Genomic DNA, 16003 nt, shown 5'->3' on the forward strand with positions numbered 1-16003 from the left:
AAAAACGAATCCATTACCAAGACAAATCCTACACAAACGAGAAAACAGAAGATACATGCATACAGCTTGTGATACAACATGCATGCTTTAGATGTGGAGCATTGCAACATAATCTGCCCGAGCTGAAAGAGGAGATCAGAGTGTGACAGTGTAACCAAAAAGACACCTCACAGTAGAAATGTCAGAGAATGACAGAAGCAGGTGTAAATCCACACCAAATCTCAGAAAAGAAGAATTGGAGAGAATGCAGATGACTCTGGGCCTGGTTTAGAGTTTGGCAGACAGATTACTCCATCACAAATGTGATGGATATCCCATATGCCATATTATGATTCCCATAGGATATAATGGGATCGTCATACAGCAGATGGGATATCAGTCACTTACGTGACAGAGTAACCCCATCTGCCAAACTCTAAATCAGGTCCTGTGTTTCAATACATATATAGAAGAAGCTGTTGCAAGTCCTGACATTAGGCCCCAGGTTACACACACATGTAAAGAATGGGATAGAGCCAAGATAAAGGGGAGCATTGTCTTCTAAAAACAAAATGTGGGGCAGTTCATACAAGTCATAAAAATTTAGCAGTGCTTACATTGGCTGAGAACATTCCTGCAAATTGCACACCCTCCTAATTGGCTTCAATTTCTCGATAGAGTCACAATAACTTCGGTGAACCATTTTATGATCAGTTTTCCTTCGACATCCATATTTTGTAAACTGAGAACCTTGAAAAAGATACATTTATGGTCAGCATTAAATTGCAATGTAAAGATAACATAGAGGCTCACAGAGCATAAAAGAATATGTCCAAACAAGACTTTAAAAGTGTAGCTTGCATTCAATAGTTTTTAAATGCATAGTAATTTAAACATTTAGCATTTTGAGCAACCAAATCTATTTTCACTGTACCATTCTGCTATAACCCTATTTATGCATACAGGTACATGTGGGTAGTATAACAGCTGGGATGCCATCCCCACTATTAAGCTTGCTGCCCATTTGCTTATTTTTGACCCTTCTCTAAAAGGTGTAAACTATAACCAAGGATATGCAACAGTGTTAGAACATATCAAGAAACATATTGTTTAATAAAGTCCACTTTGCAGTTAGTGGTATTCAATTACTTTAAAGGCTGTATGCAATTACATTTATGGAAGAAAGCCTTGGTTTATCAAATCCAACATGATATTTGACAAGTATAATTAAAACCACACATCCTAGTATACAGCAAATATTTTTTGCCCCATTTAACCTTGGATTAAGGAGCAGTCATCATTTATATAATATCTGAATGAACCTTTTCTAGGCAGCATTTATTAATAATATTTTTCCCCAATAAAATAAATCCTTTGCATCTAGTTTCCCTTCTGCCCCCTCCGGGGGGAAAAAGGCTGTTTGGTCTTAAGGGCTGGGGGCGGCCTAAAGCTAAGACCGGCCAGGCTCTTAAACCAACCTCATGCTTTATAAAAAAGAGCTTTTCTGGTATCTAGCAGGCTTTCAGTCCCCCAGGGGTCAGAAAAAGTGTTGAGGACCATCATGTGTGTGTTTGGGTGGGGGGGGATACTGCCCTTTCTGGGGTGGGGGATGGCACCTCCTTCTTTTAACTCTCTGGTGTCCACTGGGTTGATTCCTGCCTCAGGATCTCCTTCTTGAAATAGTCCCCAAGTAGGAACCAGTAGGGAGATCTACCATTGGAACAGTTTAAAAAGGTAGAGTTTTGCCTGCTTAACAAAGTGAAAGGAGAAGAAGCACAAAAAGCTAAATAGTTTTTATTTTTAAAAGTATTTAAGAAGAAAACTGGAAAATCACGACCAGCCTGTTTACGACCTTCTTAGCCTACAAACTCAATTGGAGGAGCTTTATAAAGACCAGCACTGAAAAACAGTGAGAGAGTCAACAGGTGAATCCTTTCATACTGTAAAGAGTAGGCTGGGGAGTAGGTGGTCTTACCACCTTGGATATATATTTCAATTTGCCCTGAACATAAAAGAAGTTTTGGAAAATAAACAGGGCCTTAAATGTACTCTTTGCTTGATTGGTAATTAATGCAATGCTCTTCGAGCCTCAGAGATGTGTCTTTTCCATATTTCAGAAAGTTCAACCACAACCATGATAGCTTTGGAGACAATCCCTTACCTTAAAACAGTCACTGGGATATTTTATACACAAAAGCCAACCAACACATTTCTCAGTATGGAAGAACCGTAGGATGGTAACTTAGTCGACACAGGATGTACACTCTTCAAGCTCAGCTTTTTGCTCTCATCACATGTGGTATTTCCCCTAAGCCTGTCTTTTGTGAATAATTCGTGGTATCCTTAAAGGACAATTATCCTTCCAGCAATTAACAAAAAGGGCCTCCCCAGATAATTTGCTTTAGACCTTCTGGACTTTTTTTTTTACTTTACATGAATCAGGCTTGCTGAACAGGCCAGAGCCCATACATGCTTGTTTCAAAGATGTTGTCAATTTCCTTCAGTGCAGCTCCTAACAATAAGAATCTAGTCCAATACATGGCAGATATGTGTATCTGTGCAATAAAGCAAGGGAGTGTAATTGTTTCTTCTAATTTTGTGTAGTTCTGTGTCATGTGTTTGTGCCACTCAGCTGGATTGTATCAATGGTTGGAGACACTGCTTTGCCAAATGGTTTCCAACAGTTACTAAAATTTGCACAGAAAAGTGGGAGAAAGCCTTGGTTTATCAAATCCAACATGTTATTTGACAAGTATAATTAAAACCACACATCCTAGTATATAGCAAAGATTTGTTGCCCCATTTAACCTTGGAGTAAGGAGCAGTCATCACTTATATAATATGTGAATGAACCTTTTCTAGGCAGCATCTATTTATAATATTTTTACCCAATACAATAAATCCTTTGCATCTAGTTTCCACTTCAGATGCTTTTCTCTTTTCAAGAGAACTTGCAAAATATTTAATAACAGATGTTTGATAATACAGCGCTACAGTTGACGAAAGCCCTCCACATGTTACTCTAACTTGCCACCACATTTGAAAGAGCCACAGGCTCACCTTGGGATAGCAAGACCTGCTTTGAATTAAGTCACCCAACCTGTTTGATACAACGACTGTATCAAACAGTCAAAGACTTAACATCAACATAAAGTCATTGGCCAAGTGTGTAAGGGGGCAGTGCAGTATGTGCTACATTGCAGACAGAAGTCATAACAAGTAAAATCAACAATAGATATAAACACATAGAGCTTTAACACATGGTGGTGGTGGTTGCTATATAGAATATGAGCACTGCTCTGACTGCCTTGGACACTACACAGCAAGCTCAAATTCCACATACTCATATCAATTACATACTATTGCATCCTGCCTTTCCCCGACACCAATTTCATCTGTGATTTTTCCCTGTCTGAAAGTAAAGTTTATTTAAAACAAATTCCTCATTTTCATCATCTAATTTTACCTATTCCATTGTTACATATGCCTAACACCATTATTTTATTTTTATTGGTCAAAGTACCTTAGAAAATCTTACACTTCCCTACTCTATTTTGTTACCTCTAAATGTAACACTTTTGTGTAATTGTTGTATCTTATGTTAATTTAATTCAAGTATTTCATACTTTTTGGTATCTAACTGTATATATCTAATTGTATTTATCACATTTGAAAATATGTAGTTTTTAAAATTCATTCTGTGACGTTAATTACGTTAATGCATTCTATCAATCAGATTTGTTGTTTTCAGTGTAGGGGATCTATCAACCTTTCTACTTCACCTTTTGTCTTGTTATTTTATATAATTCATCAAACTAATACAATACTATAATAAATATGTTATTTCATCAATCACAATGCCATTAAACTAGTTTAATCAATCTTTACTTTAACATAACTACATCTATATTACATGCACTCATTTTAAAACATTAGTATGCATCAGAACCACACACCATGAAATTATGAACGGGCAGCTGGTAGACAATCAGATAGCAGATGATGAGGGAAGGTACATGAGGAAAGAATATGATGAGGAATGGTTGATGGGTTCTAATGACAATAGTCTCTTGTACAAATGGAAATGTACACAATGGTTTCCAGCATAGCTGAACCAGAGTGCAGTTTCCAATGTGAACCCTTTAGGTTCTCAGGATTGAAGAATTTCGTTTTCAGGATTTTGAGGATACCATGCTCCATGCACTAGAGAGGTAATGGCTGGCAAAGTGCAATGAAACGATAACTTCACAGAATTTAGGGCAGCTGGGTATGTGTTGCACAGGTCTAGGATGAACAGTGACATTTAGGGAGCCTAACTGGCCAGCACGTCTGTTTGATTATTTAGACCTCACACTTATATGGAGTACTACTTTGGGTATGTTGAAAGTGCCTAAGATACTCATTGTGCTCCTGATTCCCATAAGTGAACATTTACCCAACTTTATTACCACTACTGATACTGTGCCCAACTCTAGCAGTAACAAACAGGAGGATGGAAGAACAAGCATGCTATGAGACCACACCATCTACATCAACAGTTTTGATGTCAGCACAACACAGTACTCAGTTTTTTGCACTCTATATCTGGAGGCCCCGGAGATTTCAAAGAATGAGAACAGTACTTCAATATGTGGCACCTGTGCTTCATGTATGACATACTGAAACACTACCCCTTTACTCTACTTCTGCCCCCCAGATATTTGTATGTCTGACTTTAAAGTAGAATCTTTAAAACAGGTACTGTTTGAGAGGCTTGGACCAAGACAACGCCATTGACATAACTGGGCTAAATATAAATAGCAGGTCAAAATTAACCATCTATCACTCTGACATACAACAGCATTGAACATTATGAGCAGCTCTGAAAGTATTTTTGAACAAGGAAATGTACTGACAATATCAGTGGTATTACCAGCACCTTAAGGCCAAGAAGTACCAAAGAAAACAGCTTTGAGTCACTGACGCACCATTCCAGTTTCAACTAGTCATTTATGAGCAGTGAAAATCACAGGAGGTGAGAAAATGTCTATTCAGTGCTTGACCAGTACTGATGTTAACCATCAGCTTTTGCAGCACTTTGTTAGAGTACACAAACACGTGTTAAGCACAATTCATAAATTTACATTCACCATCCCTTTGCATGCAAAGTTGTATCTCTGCTGTCTGAGAAGGTATTTAAAGGAATGGCAAAAACAGTGGGCTTGGTGCCAGGGAGTTGAACACACTTCATCATCTGGATCAGGAGGAAAGCACAAGCTACATGACTGTAATAGAGAAGTGGATCACCTTCTAGAGATATCCTAAGGATTTATGGGGTCTTGAACAAGACATATTTTGGGGCCCCCTTATCAGACCAACTTTAAATTTATTACCAATTTTCAGTTAATTCAAACCAACATGATTCCAAACAATACTGAATTGTACATTAAAGTTTCAGAAAAGGGACACACAAAAACAGGTGAAAGCTCAAGCTGCCTGGCATCCGCTGGCCAAAGAGCATGAAAAGAAACATTTGCTCCGGGCATCCGGTTATGCAAAGTGAGAGAAATGGGAGCTGGTCAGGAGGCTAGGTAAGAGAAGTGTAGTAGAGAGAAATAGAGCTAGAAATAGAGAGGTGAGATGAAGTAATGAAAGATGGGGTTGAGAGAGCTAACATACTTGATGGAGAGATATGTGGAGGAGAATTGGGAAAACAAACTGAGTGTGTCAGAGAGAGGCACAGACAGTGCTTGATTTGTAAAGAATGCCAGTGCCAAAAGCTCTCCTCAGAAACCTGCATCAGTGCACCAAAAACCAAGGCTCCATAGTTTTAACTCTACCTCATGCCTCCTTAATTCACTGCCAGACACTCTTCTCCACTTTATCTTATTTTTCAAGGTTCTTGTTTCTCCTTTTGTGACGGTTTTAACATATTTTCCTTCCTTCTCTTTCTGCTATCTGTGTTTTCCTCTCTCTTGCTCTCACTAAATGTTTGATTTAAAAAAATGTGTGCTGGTCGCCAAAAATGATTATCAGTGGCTCCCACCAGCACACACCGGCTCAAACCAAGAGAAAAGGTTAATATGATCTATTAAGCAATGTAGTTTATGACTGAGTTAATTACCTTCCTGTTTTATTGAAATGCAGTTATATATGTAGTGGTAGATTCCACTGCTATCCTTTACCCCTTGCCCAGTGGCAGATGTTCTGCTAAGAGTTATCTCTTCGATTGAGGAGATCTAGTAGGCATGAATAAACGTTCTCCCTTCTTCACTCTGTTGATAAATATTATTTTTAAATAATTATGACAAAGGTGTAGAGGGGGAGCAGCAGCTACAGAGTGGCAGAGAGACAAGTGATAATTTGAGAGACAGGTAGAGAGGCATAGTGGAAGTGAGATGAAGTAGATAGAGATGAGATGAAGTGAAGAGAGAGATGTGAGACAGAAAGTTTTGTAAGGCAAAGAGAGGTGCAATGTGAGATATAGAGTGGGCAGGAGCTTTCAGACAGAAAGGAAAATGGAAACGTGAGGAAGAGACAAGAATGGATTTAATGACTGGAGAGGTAGAGGGAAGAGCTACAAAAAGACAGCTGTAGAAAGAGATGAAGTAGAGTAAGGTGCACTTGAGATTGGAGAGGCAGAAAGAGAGACCGGGTAGACAGATGACGGTAGAAGATTGATAAGAGAGTGGTAAGGAGGGCTAAACAAGGTAGGAAGAGAGAGAAATTACAAATCAAGAGATAAGTGATGGAAACAAAGGTAGACAGGCAGCTAGAGTGGTGTGGTGTGTCTAGGTAAAGACACAGTCAGAGGTAGTAAGAGAGAGGAGAGGTGCGGAGATAGAGAGACAGTGCCTTTACTGCCCTAATCAATCTATGAGGGTGCTCCTTAGTATATTGGGGCCCTGGGGAAGTGCCCAGTTTCCCCATGTCTTAAAACATCTCTTTCACCTTCACATCTAGTGCTCGCCAACATGATGCACAGCATCAGGAAAAAACAGTTGCGCATGCAGTGTTTTATACCAAGGTCCACAAGAGGGCTTCCTCTGGGAGAAACTGCAACACATGATGGCACAATGGCTAGTTTTCTGACAGCTCCAATTGGCCTTTGAGGCAATGGACAGCACCTCAGATGTCATTGCTGTAATTCACGCCTCTCACTTTGTATATGTTCTCCACCATGTAGTGACACATTGTCAGATATTGCTGGATGTCTGAGATGTTTTCTTCAACATACATATTCAGTCCAGTTCCAGCCAGTCACAGAGTTCCAAAAATGATTTGCAACAACTGAAATCATTCCATCATTTGTCAAACCACCAGCTGAAAATATCAATATCAACCTGATGCAATTCCAAATTGAACTGCTGGGCTGCATATGTAAGCAATTCAAAGTTGTTAAAGGTTATATAGAAACAGTGATAACCAGGTATTTTTGGTGGATTCCTCACACAGACTCAGAAGCATGTTTAGGGTGCACTGTATAATACAGATTTTATTGTATGAGCCAAATTAAAGTGTCACTCACCACGCTACATGCCTCAATATATTTGTAATAAATCAAGATGGCCAGAACAGAGATGAAATATGATGACCTTGGCAAGTCAACCCTTCCACAGTGGCTGGAACATATGCTGACATGTTTTTGTGAGAATGTATGTACAGAAAACATAAAGAAAATATTGCATACCTCTCTGACTCCATCTTTTAATGGGCTTTAAAGTGGCTGAATTTCAGACTTTGAGCAAGGAAGGGACTTAGGATGGGCATGAATGCACCGCAAACGCACTTGCCAAAGAAGCTGCTTATGCAACAGAGACAGTACAGACAGAAAATGGTGTCTGAACAGAACACTCAACCTGTTAAAAGACTCATCAATTGTCTCTCTCTTTCTACGACAGTCTTCTTTCTTTCTGCACTGGTCTAGAGCACTCTCATTTCATAAAGAAGTATGAAGTCACTGGGATAGTCAAAGAAGCCAGAATCCTTGGCTTGAACCTTTGAGCTAATATATTGAATAAAACATCCAGTGATTTTCACACAAATTGACCAACCAATCACTTTACCGCTCCAGGAGGCTCATAAGAGATGTTTTTAAATCCATCTGTAATCATGTCATATTACTGCTGGAGTCCTGAAATAGTGTGCATGTGTGATGGTGAATGTCAGTGGACTGTAGACGACTACTCATTCAAAAGCTATTGCATCCAAAAGTTAACATCAATGTATGTTTCCACATTCACAAATGAAGCACATTTTATAACTTTTTTATTGTGTGCATAGATAAAGGTGGATCATTCTGATCGATTACTAAAAGAAACATAGTATTTCTACATTACAAAAGTATTACAGTGTTACCTCCTCCACAGGGTTTGGAACATGGAGACCATTTTTTCAAAGCCCATTCATACGCCATCAAATCTTCTTCTACAACATTGTTGCTATCAACATTCAACAAATCTTCATGAATCATGTATTTGTAGGTCACATAAACTTTGGCATCACCGTGAGGAATCACCTAATTTTCATAACAAAGAACAAAAACAAGAATACATAACATTTTAATAAGAAGCAATGCACCGTGTTTTGACTTGTACTTATCCACAGAACTCATACATGTTATTAGTATGTGTTATATTATAATATATGAGAACGCTACAATACAATAACACATATAAAAAATTATCCTCACTTCAAGTAGCAAAAATCACAGATGAATCAGATTTTGATGGTATATAAAGAGGGTCTGGAAAAACCATTCTGGCCATTTCTCAGTCCTTTCATGAAACCACTGTCCATTTTTCCAAAGCCACTACATCTTTGGATTTCTGTTGCTGCCCTTTGTCCAGCTTTGGACATTATTTCTTAGACCCACTAGCCTCAATCAAGTCTGATTTATGACTCCTGTCTTCCATTGTCTGGATTAGAATTGTTCTGTACTGTTTTTTACTTTTGAAATGTGCATGTTATAATTTAAGAAACATTGCAAATATTGCTGTTATTGAGCTCAAGAGTTGTAGAAGGACAAATCCAAATTGATAGATTTTATTTGTATAAAAAGGAAGAGTAACACGGTTTTGCATTGACTGTCTTTATGAGTTTTGTTCCCCTCTTTCTAACTGGTGGATAAAGTGGTAATATACTGACATGCACCTGGTATAGGCCTGAGGAACAGGCAACCTTTGGCACCCTGTAAGATCCATTGCATGTATACGCAAAAAGGTAGTGACGCTTCCTGTAGTATGTCCAGGCTAATCACGCTTAAATTATCAAGTTTTACTTAGCCAAGGTGAGAAAACAACTTATCAAGCTGAGGAAGAGTAGGATCCGAAAGTCTGCAGAACTATCTGACACAGCAGGTATCAGAAACATTTGAACTCTTATTTTGCTCCAGACACTTACCATTGTGGATTGTGCAGTAAAAGATTTGTGCATGATATTTGTTTGTTAGGTTTGACAAATTTAAGAAAATGTTACCAATACTAAGAAAGATAACTCTGATCTATTCAACCTTGACAATTCTAGGGCTCTGTGGTTTGCAAGAATCCTATGGGCACCTCTGTGGCCATACACATGAAAGTGCAAGGGCAACATTTTGTTGCATACAAAATATGCAAAAGCCAATGTTTAAGTAGCAAATGTATTAAACACAAAATGTTATAGTAGGTAATCACGCCTACATTTTATAGGCTTAAAAGTGACATAAATAAGCCTGTTGATGCCATGTTAACTGAAAATAATGCAGTACAATTCAAAGGCCTGTTTTTCATTTGAGTTGTGGGTTGCACACAATGCTTTGTCTACTCTTTGCTTCAGATGTTGTAAGTTTGCAGATTCTATTGAATAGGCACTTGTTTTACATTAGACAACTGATAGGCTGTCACCGGGAGGAGTGGCAACAGGAAGAATGAGTCATGAGAAGAACAGTCTGGATCACAGAATGCGAAAGATGTAACTTGTTAAGGTAAAATGTCTAAAGACTATTGTAAAATGTATGAGAAGATGAGGAGCTTGCCTATTCCCAGGAGTTTACTGAAACACTATGGGAAGACTTGGGAGATAATAGAAAGTAATGTTGCAACACAGAATAGTATGTGTTTATATTAGTGTGTTCCTAGGGCAGCAGCTGGATTCCTTCCCCGGCTCACCGACAAGACTCATCTTTGAGTTTCTAATATTTCTCTACATTAGAGATTGTTTAGTCTATTTTTATTGATTGTCTGCTGATTAAGAGCTTAGAATATTTTCCAGCTTGATATGTAGAGACTTTATGCTTATGCGTTGATTTCTTGCATCAGAACACTTTATTGAGTATCTGAACTGATACCTTATTTTCATCTTATTCTAATATATTTAGATTAGGAAACTTCCTTTCTGGAACACACTTGGTGCAATATAACAATATGCACTATTTCTTTACTAATGTTCTAACTTACCCTATATTGAAATATCACTTATTTGACTATATTCATTTCTAATACTGGTTCTCAAAAGAATAATTCTGATTGCATAAAATTAAGAAATCTGAGACATTAAAAATAAAGCCCTTTAACTCACACAAATTCTCTTTATTGACTGTACTAAAAGTTGTTTATTATTTATCATGTCATTGGATTAATTTAGATGTCTGCTCTTATCAATTTCCCTTTGTTGATGAACAAATGTCCATACGATCAGCGGTGGGATTGTTTAATGATTACACCCAAACATTAAGGTGTAGAAAACCCCATTCTCTCAAAAGCATAGACCTAAGACTTGAATGACACTGTATCGAGGGCAAACATATATATTATATAGTAAAGTTAATAGAGGCAAAATATCTATTTTGACAGACTATACAATCCAGAATGGCTTTTAAAGCTATGAAATAATAGTGGAAGACTTTAAAATGTCCAGTCTTCACAAGATCCAAAACACTGAATCTCAGTTCTCAATTTGTGAAAGAATGAGTGTTGATGCCAAAAGATCTGCTCAGAAGGTCATAGCTAGTGAAATTAAATGCTGGTATTCCAAATACCAAGACTGTACAGTCTTAAATCCACCTCAAGCCTCTTTCACCGAATACCAGACACTCCCTGCCCCTTTACTGCATGTCTGCAAGTTATTTCTTTTTCACTTTGAGACAGTCTTTCAGTCTTTCTCTTCCATCACCTTTCCGCTTTGTGTGTTTTTCCATCTCTCACTCTCTGTAAATGTCTGATGCTGAAAATAAGTGCCATGGCCCTCTCCGACAAACATGGACACAAACTGAACACCGCTAAATACATGGACCTGACCAATACTTAATTTCTGCTTGCCATGACCAATAAGCACAACCGTCACATATATCTGGAAACAGATCCACTTGCTATTATCCCGCATGAGGCAGTCCTGAGGACCGGTTCATGATTTTGCCTGTAAACGATGAGCTCTCACTTCCAATCTGATTCTACTAAGGCGCAGGAAAACAGGCCAAATTGAAATACAATATCTAATTACCTTTACCTCTTAATCAAGAGGGACAATTTAAACTACAAAGGGCCTCCAAGGCAAAGTGTATAAAATAATCTATTTTCCCTTGCTGGACCACAATATAAGAGAGGAGTACGAAAAGGATGGCCAACTTCCCAGAATGTCTCATCATGTCACAAAGGAGACATCATGATGTGGCTACCATTCCGATTTTGCAGCACTCAGCCAGGATATGATGCTACTTCTGCACAACACTTGAATGTATCCAGCCGTGCAGCAGAGGGTTCAATGTTGCACATTACTCCCACACTTCCTATTTTTCTGTCTGCAAACATGCATGTAGATTGCCTTCTCATGTTAAATTGATTTATTTGTGTCTTTTCTTCTTTTTAATGAATATCTATGTTCAGGACCTGTTCAAGTGGTTGCTTTGGTGATAATGAAAACATATCTGCTGGGGCGGATGTGCTCATGCCAGTACTCAATGTAGCATTAATTTATGGGGTCGTTGTCTGGTCCAGCAGTCCCAGTTGCCCATTAGCTTGTCTTACCTGCTATGACTATTTCTCTAGTTTGCCATGCTGAACGGGTATAGAGGCAACCTGCAGATCACATGATTACCTACATCTACTGGTGCCGCCAACTGCATGCCTTAAGAACGGCAATGGTATCACAACATTTTGAGGGCCGTATGGACCTGTTACTATAGATATGGTCCAATACAGGAAGGGCTTTCATATCCAGAGTGAGCATCCTTGTTGATTCTCTAGCCATGGAAGCTAAGAAATGCTATGCTAGGAACATGCATCAGAGCCTCAGTTTCCCATGTACATAAAGTAGCGGATTATGCTTCTGAATTTCCTGCTGATAACCTGTCAATCTCTTGTTTGCAGGAAATGATAAATGATGCCATTGCTGCAGCACTGCCATCTAATGAGGGGCCTCCTTTATCTGAAAACCCAGATGGCAGTCTTATCCCGATATTGAGAAGCCAGAGGAGGAGCAGGATAATAGAGGATGCTACATACTAGGGCCAGATTTGATGAGTTCCTGTGGACCATCAGGAAGAATTTATCTTTTTCAGAAAAAAGGTTTTTTTCAGACAGTACTAACATAGGGACCCCGAGAACCCACCACTACAAAACAATGTTTGAAAATGATTATTCATGGAAAGGAAAGAGATGGAAAATACTAGCTTAATGATTCTCCTTTTAAAGAGAAATCCCTTGCAGGCTTTTAGTGAACTATTTCTTTAGGTGACAAAATGGATTCTCAGATAGCTGGCTTATCCTTGCAATCATTTATGGGAGCGCATCTCTGTCTCATCTGGTTAACATGAAAGTTTTGGTTGCAGTTAAACGATCTTACTCTGCAGCTAATTTTACCATTCACTCGAACACTTATGCCAGTCCAATCTCTGCTAAAATATTTCCAAGCCTTGGTAGAGGCATAGAGCAATGTCTTGACTGTGCTCTAACTTTCGCTAAAGTGGAGCAGCAAATTCTATTCAGACCTACTTTTGATTCTCTTTGCGAAATGGCTGCCACATCGTTGTCATCAAGGGAATCTTGTGGACAGTTATGGATGATTTGCTGGTAACTAAACAGCTCTCAAAAAGCTACAGTTATACAACTGCCCTTCACAGGTGTCAAATTATTTGGCCCTTAAGTGGAAGAAATTGTGAAAATATCTGCAGAAGACCAAAAGCTATTTACACCTAACATGCCAATTTTCAAACAAAGTATATGCTGCAAAAGGGCTTTTGGGTTTCCTCTGGCTTCCAGAACTGCAAATCATCACTTTACTTTTGAGGGAGTGGTAGAGCCCAAGGGATCCCTGTTGCAGAAAAGTCCCAGCTCCAATCCTAATCCAATCCCCTTGCAAAATGTTTGTAGATTTCATGGAGCAACTAGATTTGGACACATATTTCTCTTAAATGTTCATCATGGCTTGTTACCAAGAAACCTTAAGACCCAGTATTTAGTCATCAAGGGTAAAATAATAGCAAGGGCAAATCAGTTCCCTTATTTGGGGGCTACTTTTAATCATTCCAGCACTTGGGCTCCATGTATTTTTAATAGGAAAAACTTCCAGTTGTTAGTTCAGCATCTCCTTTCAAACTGTAATCATTTGTCCATGGACTGCGAAACATTGGTTCTGGTCACTCTTCAGATTTGTGAATAATTGTGTTGATACTTTCCTCCAATAAATCTGAACCGAGGGGTCTCTCTATCTTGTCTATCTCCCAAGATCTTGACAACATATGCCAGACACATAGTTTGAGGGGAGAGCCTGGGAAACTCCATGGTCCATGACTTGTAACCTTGGTGGACAATCCAATGTTGTAATCCATTATTTATACCAGACAACATTTTCATAATAATCTACAGGCCAAGTAGTCTGCGTTCAAACTATGATAAGGATTGCTCTTAAGAGAAACATTATGGCAGCTTAAGAAATCCACCAACACTTTGCCAAGCCAGAGATATTTTCCTGTGGGCAGAGTCCAGTATCCTTTTTCTAACAGCAGTATAGCTTCCAGTGAGGGAGTATAGGCGGGTTGACAGGCTACACTGAGTGATCCTTAACTCACTAACAATGAGTTTGTGCCCTGGTTTTTTAGAACATTTTAGCTTGGTTCAGTCAGCCATGGCTGAACCTTTTTGAGTCAAATTCCCTTCTTCCAAATTTCTGCTCTCTCATAGGATATCCAAGGGCTTGGGGAGAGTACGCCTTGAGCTTAGCCTAGCTGCAGGGCCTACTGTGTGCCTTCACCTCTTTCTTACTGCTCTTTAGGGTCTTGAGAAAAACTTGGGACAAATGGAGTGGTCTCTTGTTGAACCAAGTGCCCATGGTATCCAATCCAAGTTCATCTAGCAGTTCAGGCACTTTGGAGATTACCTGTAGATCTAATCCCATTGCAAGCCCCACGCCTGTCTTTATCAAATCTAATGCTACTACAAAAGAAATTCTGAAATTTTAGAGGCTAATTTTAGAACCTCAAGCATGTTCTGCAGAGGTTGCTCTTTGTATTCAAATGTTTTGTTGACCATAGATAACAGTTTATCCCAGACACTGGTGAAACTTTGATTCCTGGTGCAATTCCAACGGCCTTTATCTTTATCCTAGTGACCGTAAGAGGGTGTTAACTTTTGTATGAGAGACTATCGTGTTAGGCCTGGCAGTGTAAACCTTATGAGGCCCAGGGGCCTTCATGGGCTCTGGGGTTAGTGGAGTATCTGATCAAGGCTCTCAACTCCTGAAGAGTTTCTTTTTAAAGAGACCATTATCTCACGTCCCTATCCTTTCTTGGTTTCTTATTTCAGTCCTTTGTGTTTGCAGGGTTTAGCAGCTTTTGAGCCTTTGAATTCAATAGATTTGAAATGTGTTTTACCCAAGTATTATTCTTAGTGGCAACTTGTTCAGGGCGAAGAACGGGACAGTTGGGATCCTACAATGAAAGGAATTGTCTCTTAGATATTTAACCTCTGTTGGTTTCCTTTCTAAGATGCCATCAGCTTTTTGTTGCTCCCAGGCCTAGTTCTGCCAGTTTTCTTTCCTAATGCATCTTCAGTAACCAAGAAGCATTTACATATTTTGGATATCCACAGAGCATTGACCATCTATGTAAACAGAATTACTTTTATCCGAAGGACACATTTTCTGTTTGTTACTTTTGGGCCAGTGGGTGAAGAAAAGCACCCTCCCTTTTCTACTCTGAGTAGGTGGAGCCTTTCTGCCATTTTCACAAGTTATGAGACATTGGGAGTTCCTTTGCCTGGATAGCCTTCAAAGGGTCAACTCTACACGATATTTTCAAAGCAGCGACTTGGTCCTCTCTCCTTATGTTCATGATGCATTATAACTTACAAGGTGGGAGGAGGTTTTGCAACAGATTTGCTTCATATGTACTGAGTGCACTTAAATCGTACAATATTTTACTTTCATTTGCCAAGAACAGTTATCAATAATGTTACGTTTGTCAAATATTTATTTCTTAGGCCCTGTGGCAACTTGTTTACATGTTTGGTTATAGCCTCATGTGTTAGGACTAGGACGAGGAAGATGGGCCCGGGGGAAATGGCCCAGTTACTTACCAGAATGTTTCCTTACTCCGAGTTCTTGTGCCTTCCTAACAGCCATAAGTCACCCATCCTTTTTTTTTCCTTTCTTTGGGTCCAAGAAGGACAATAGTCTGTTTTATTACATCAGGAACTGTGAATGTGGCTTTGGTGCTGTTAGTTTCGGTGTTGGAGTGAAATTAATATCAGACGCCATATGTTTTTCACTATTTCTTGCTTGTTGTTAAAGGTTTATAAAGATACGTAAAACACTATGGGGGTCATTACAACCTTGGCGGTCTGCATGGAAGACCCCCGAGGTTGCGGGCGCCAGAATACCGCCATTGCTGGCGGTATGGCTGGCTCCCTATTTTGACATTTCCGCTGGCCCAGCGGAAAAGTCACATCAACATTGCTGCCGGCTCGAAATTGAGCCGGCGGCAATGCTGATGTGCAGCGAGTGCAGTAGCACCCGTCGTGCATTTCACTGCCCGGCAGTGAAATGCGCGACGGGGCTCTGCCTGGGGGCCCCT

General features: G+C 39.3%; 1 protein-coding gene across 1 annotated transcript in view; it reads right to left on the reverse strand.

The window, feature by feature from the left end:
- The window catches only part of ADAMTS2 (ADAM metallopeptidase with thrombospondin type 1 motif 2), a 1546369-nt gene that overhangs the window by 188101 nt on the left and 1342265 nt on the right, over window positions 1-16003 (reverse strand). Inside the window, exons 17-18 of the mRNA XM_069199292.1 lie at window positions 8317-8476; window positions 597-729 (exon numbers count right to left, since the gene is read on the reverse strand). Coding sequence (XP_069055393.1) covers window positions 597-729; window positions 8317-8476 — 293 coding nt within the window. The remainder of the gene's footprint in view (window positions 1-596; window positions 730-8316; window positions 8477-16003) is intronic.

The sequence above is a fragment of the Pleurodeles waltl genome, chromosome 7 (genome assembly GCF_031143425.1).
Source record: "Pleurodeles waltl isolate 20211129_DDA chromosome 7, aPleWal1.hap1.20221129, whole genome shotgun sequence".
In the NCBI taxonomy this organism is placed as follows: Eukaryota; Metazoa; Chordata; class Amphibia; order Caudata; family Salamandridae; genus Pleurodeles; species Pleurodeles waltl.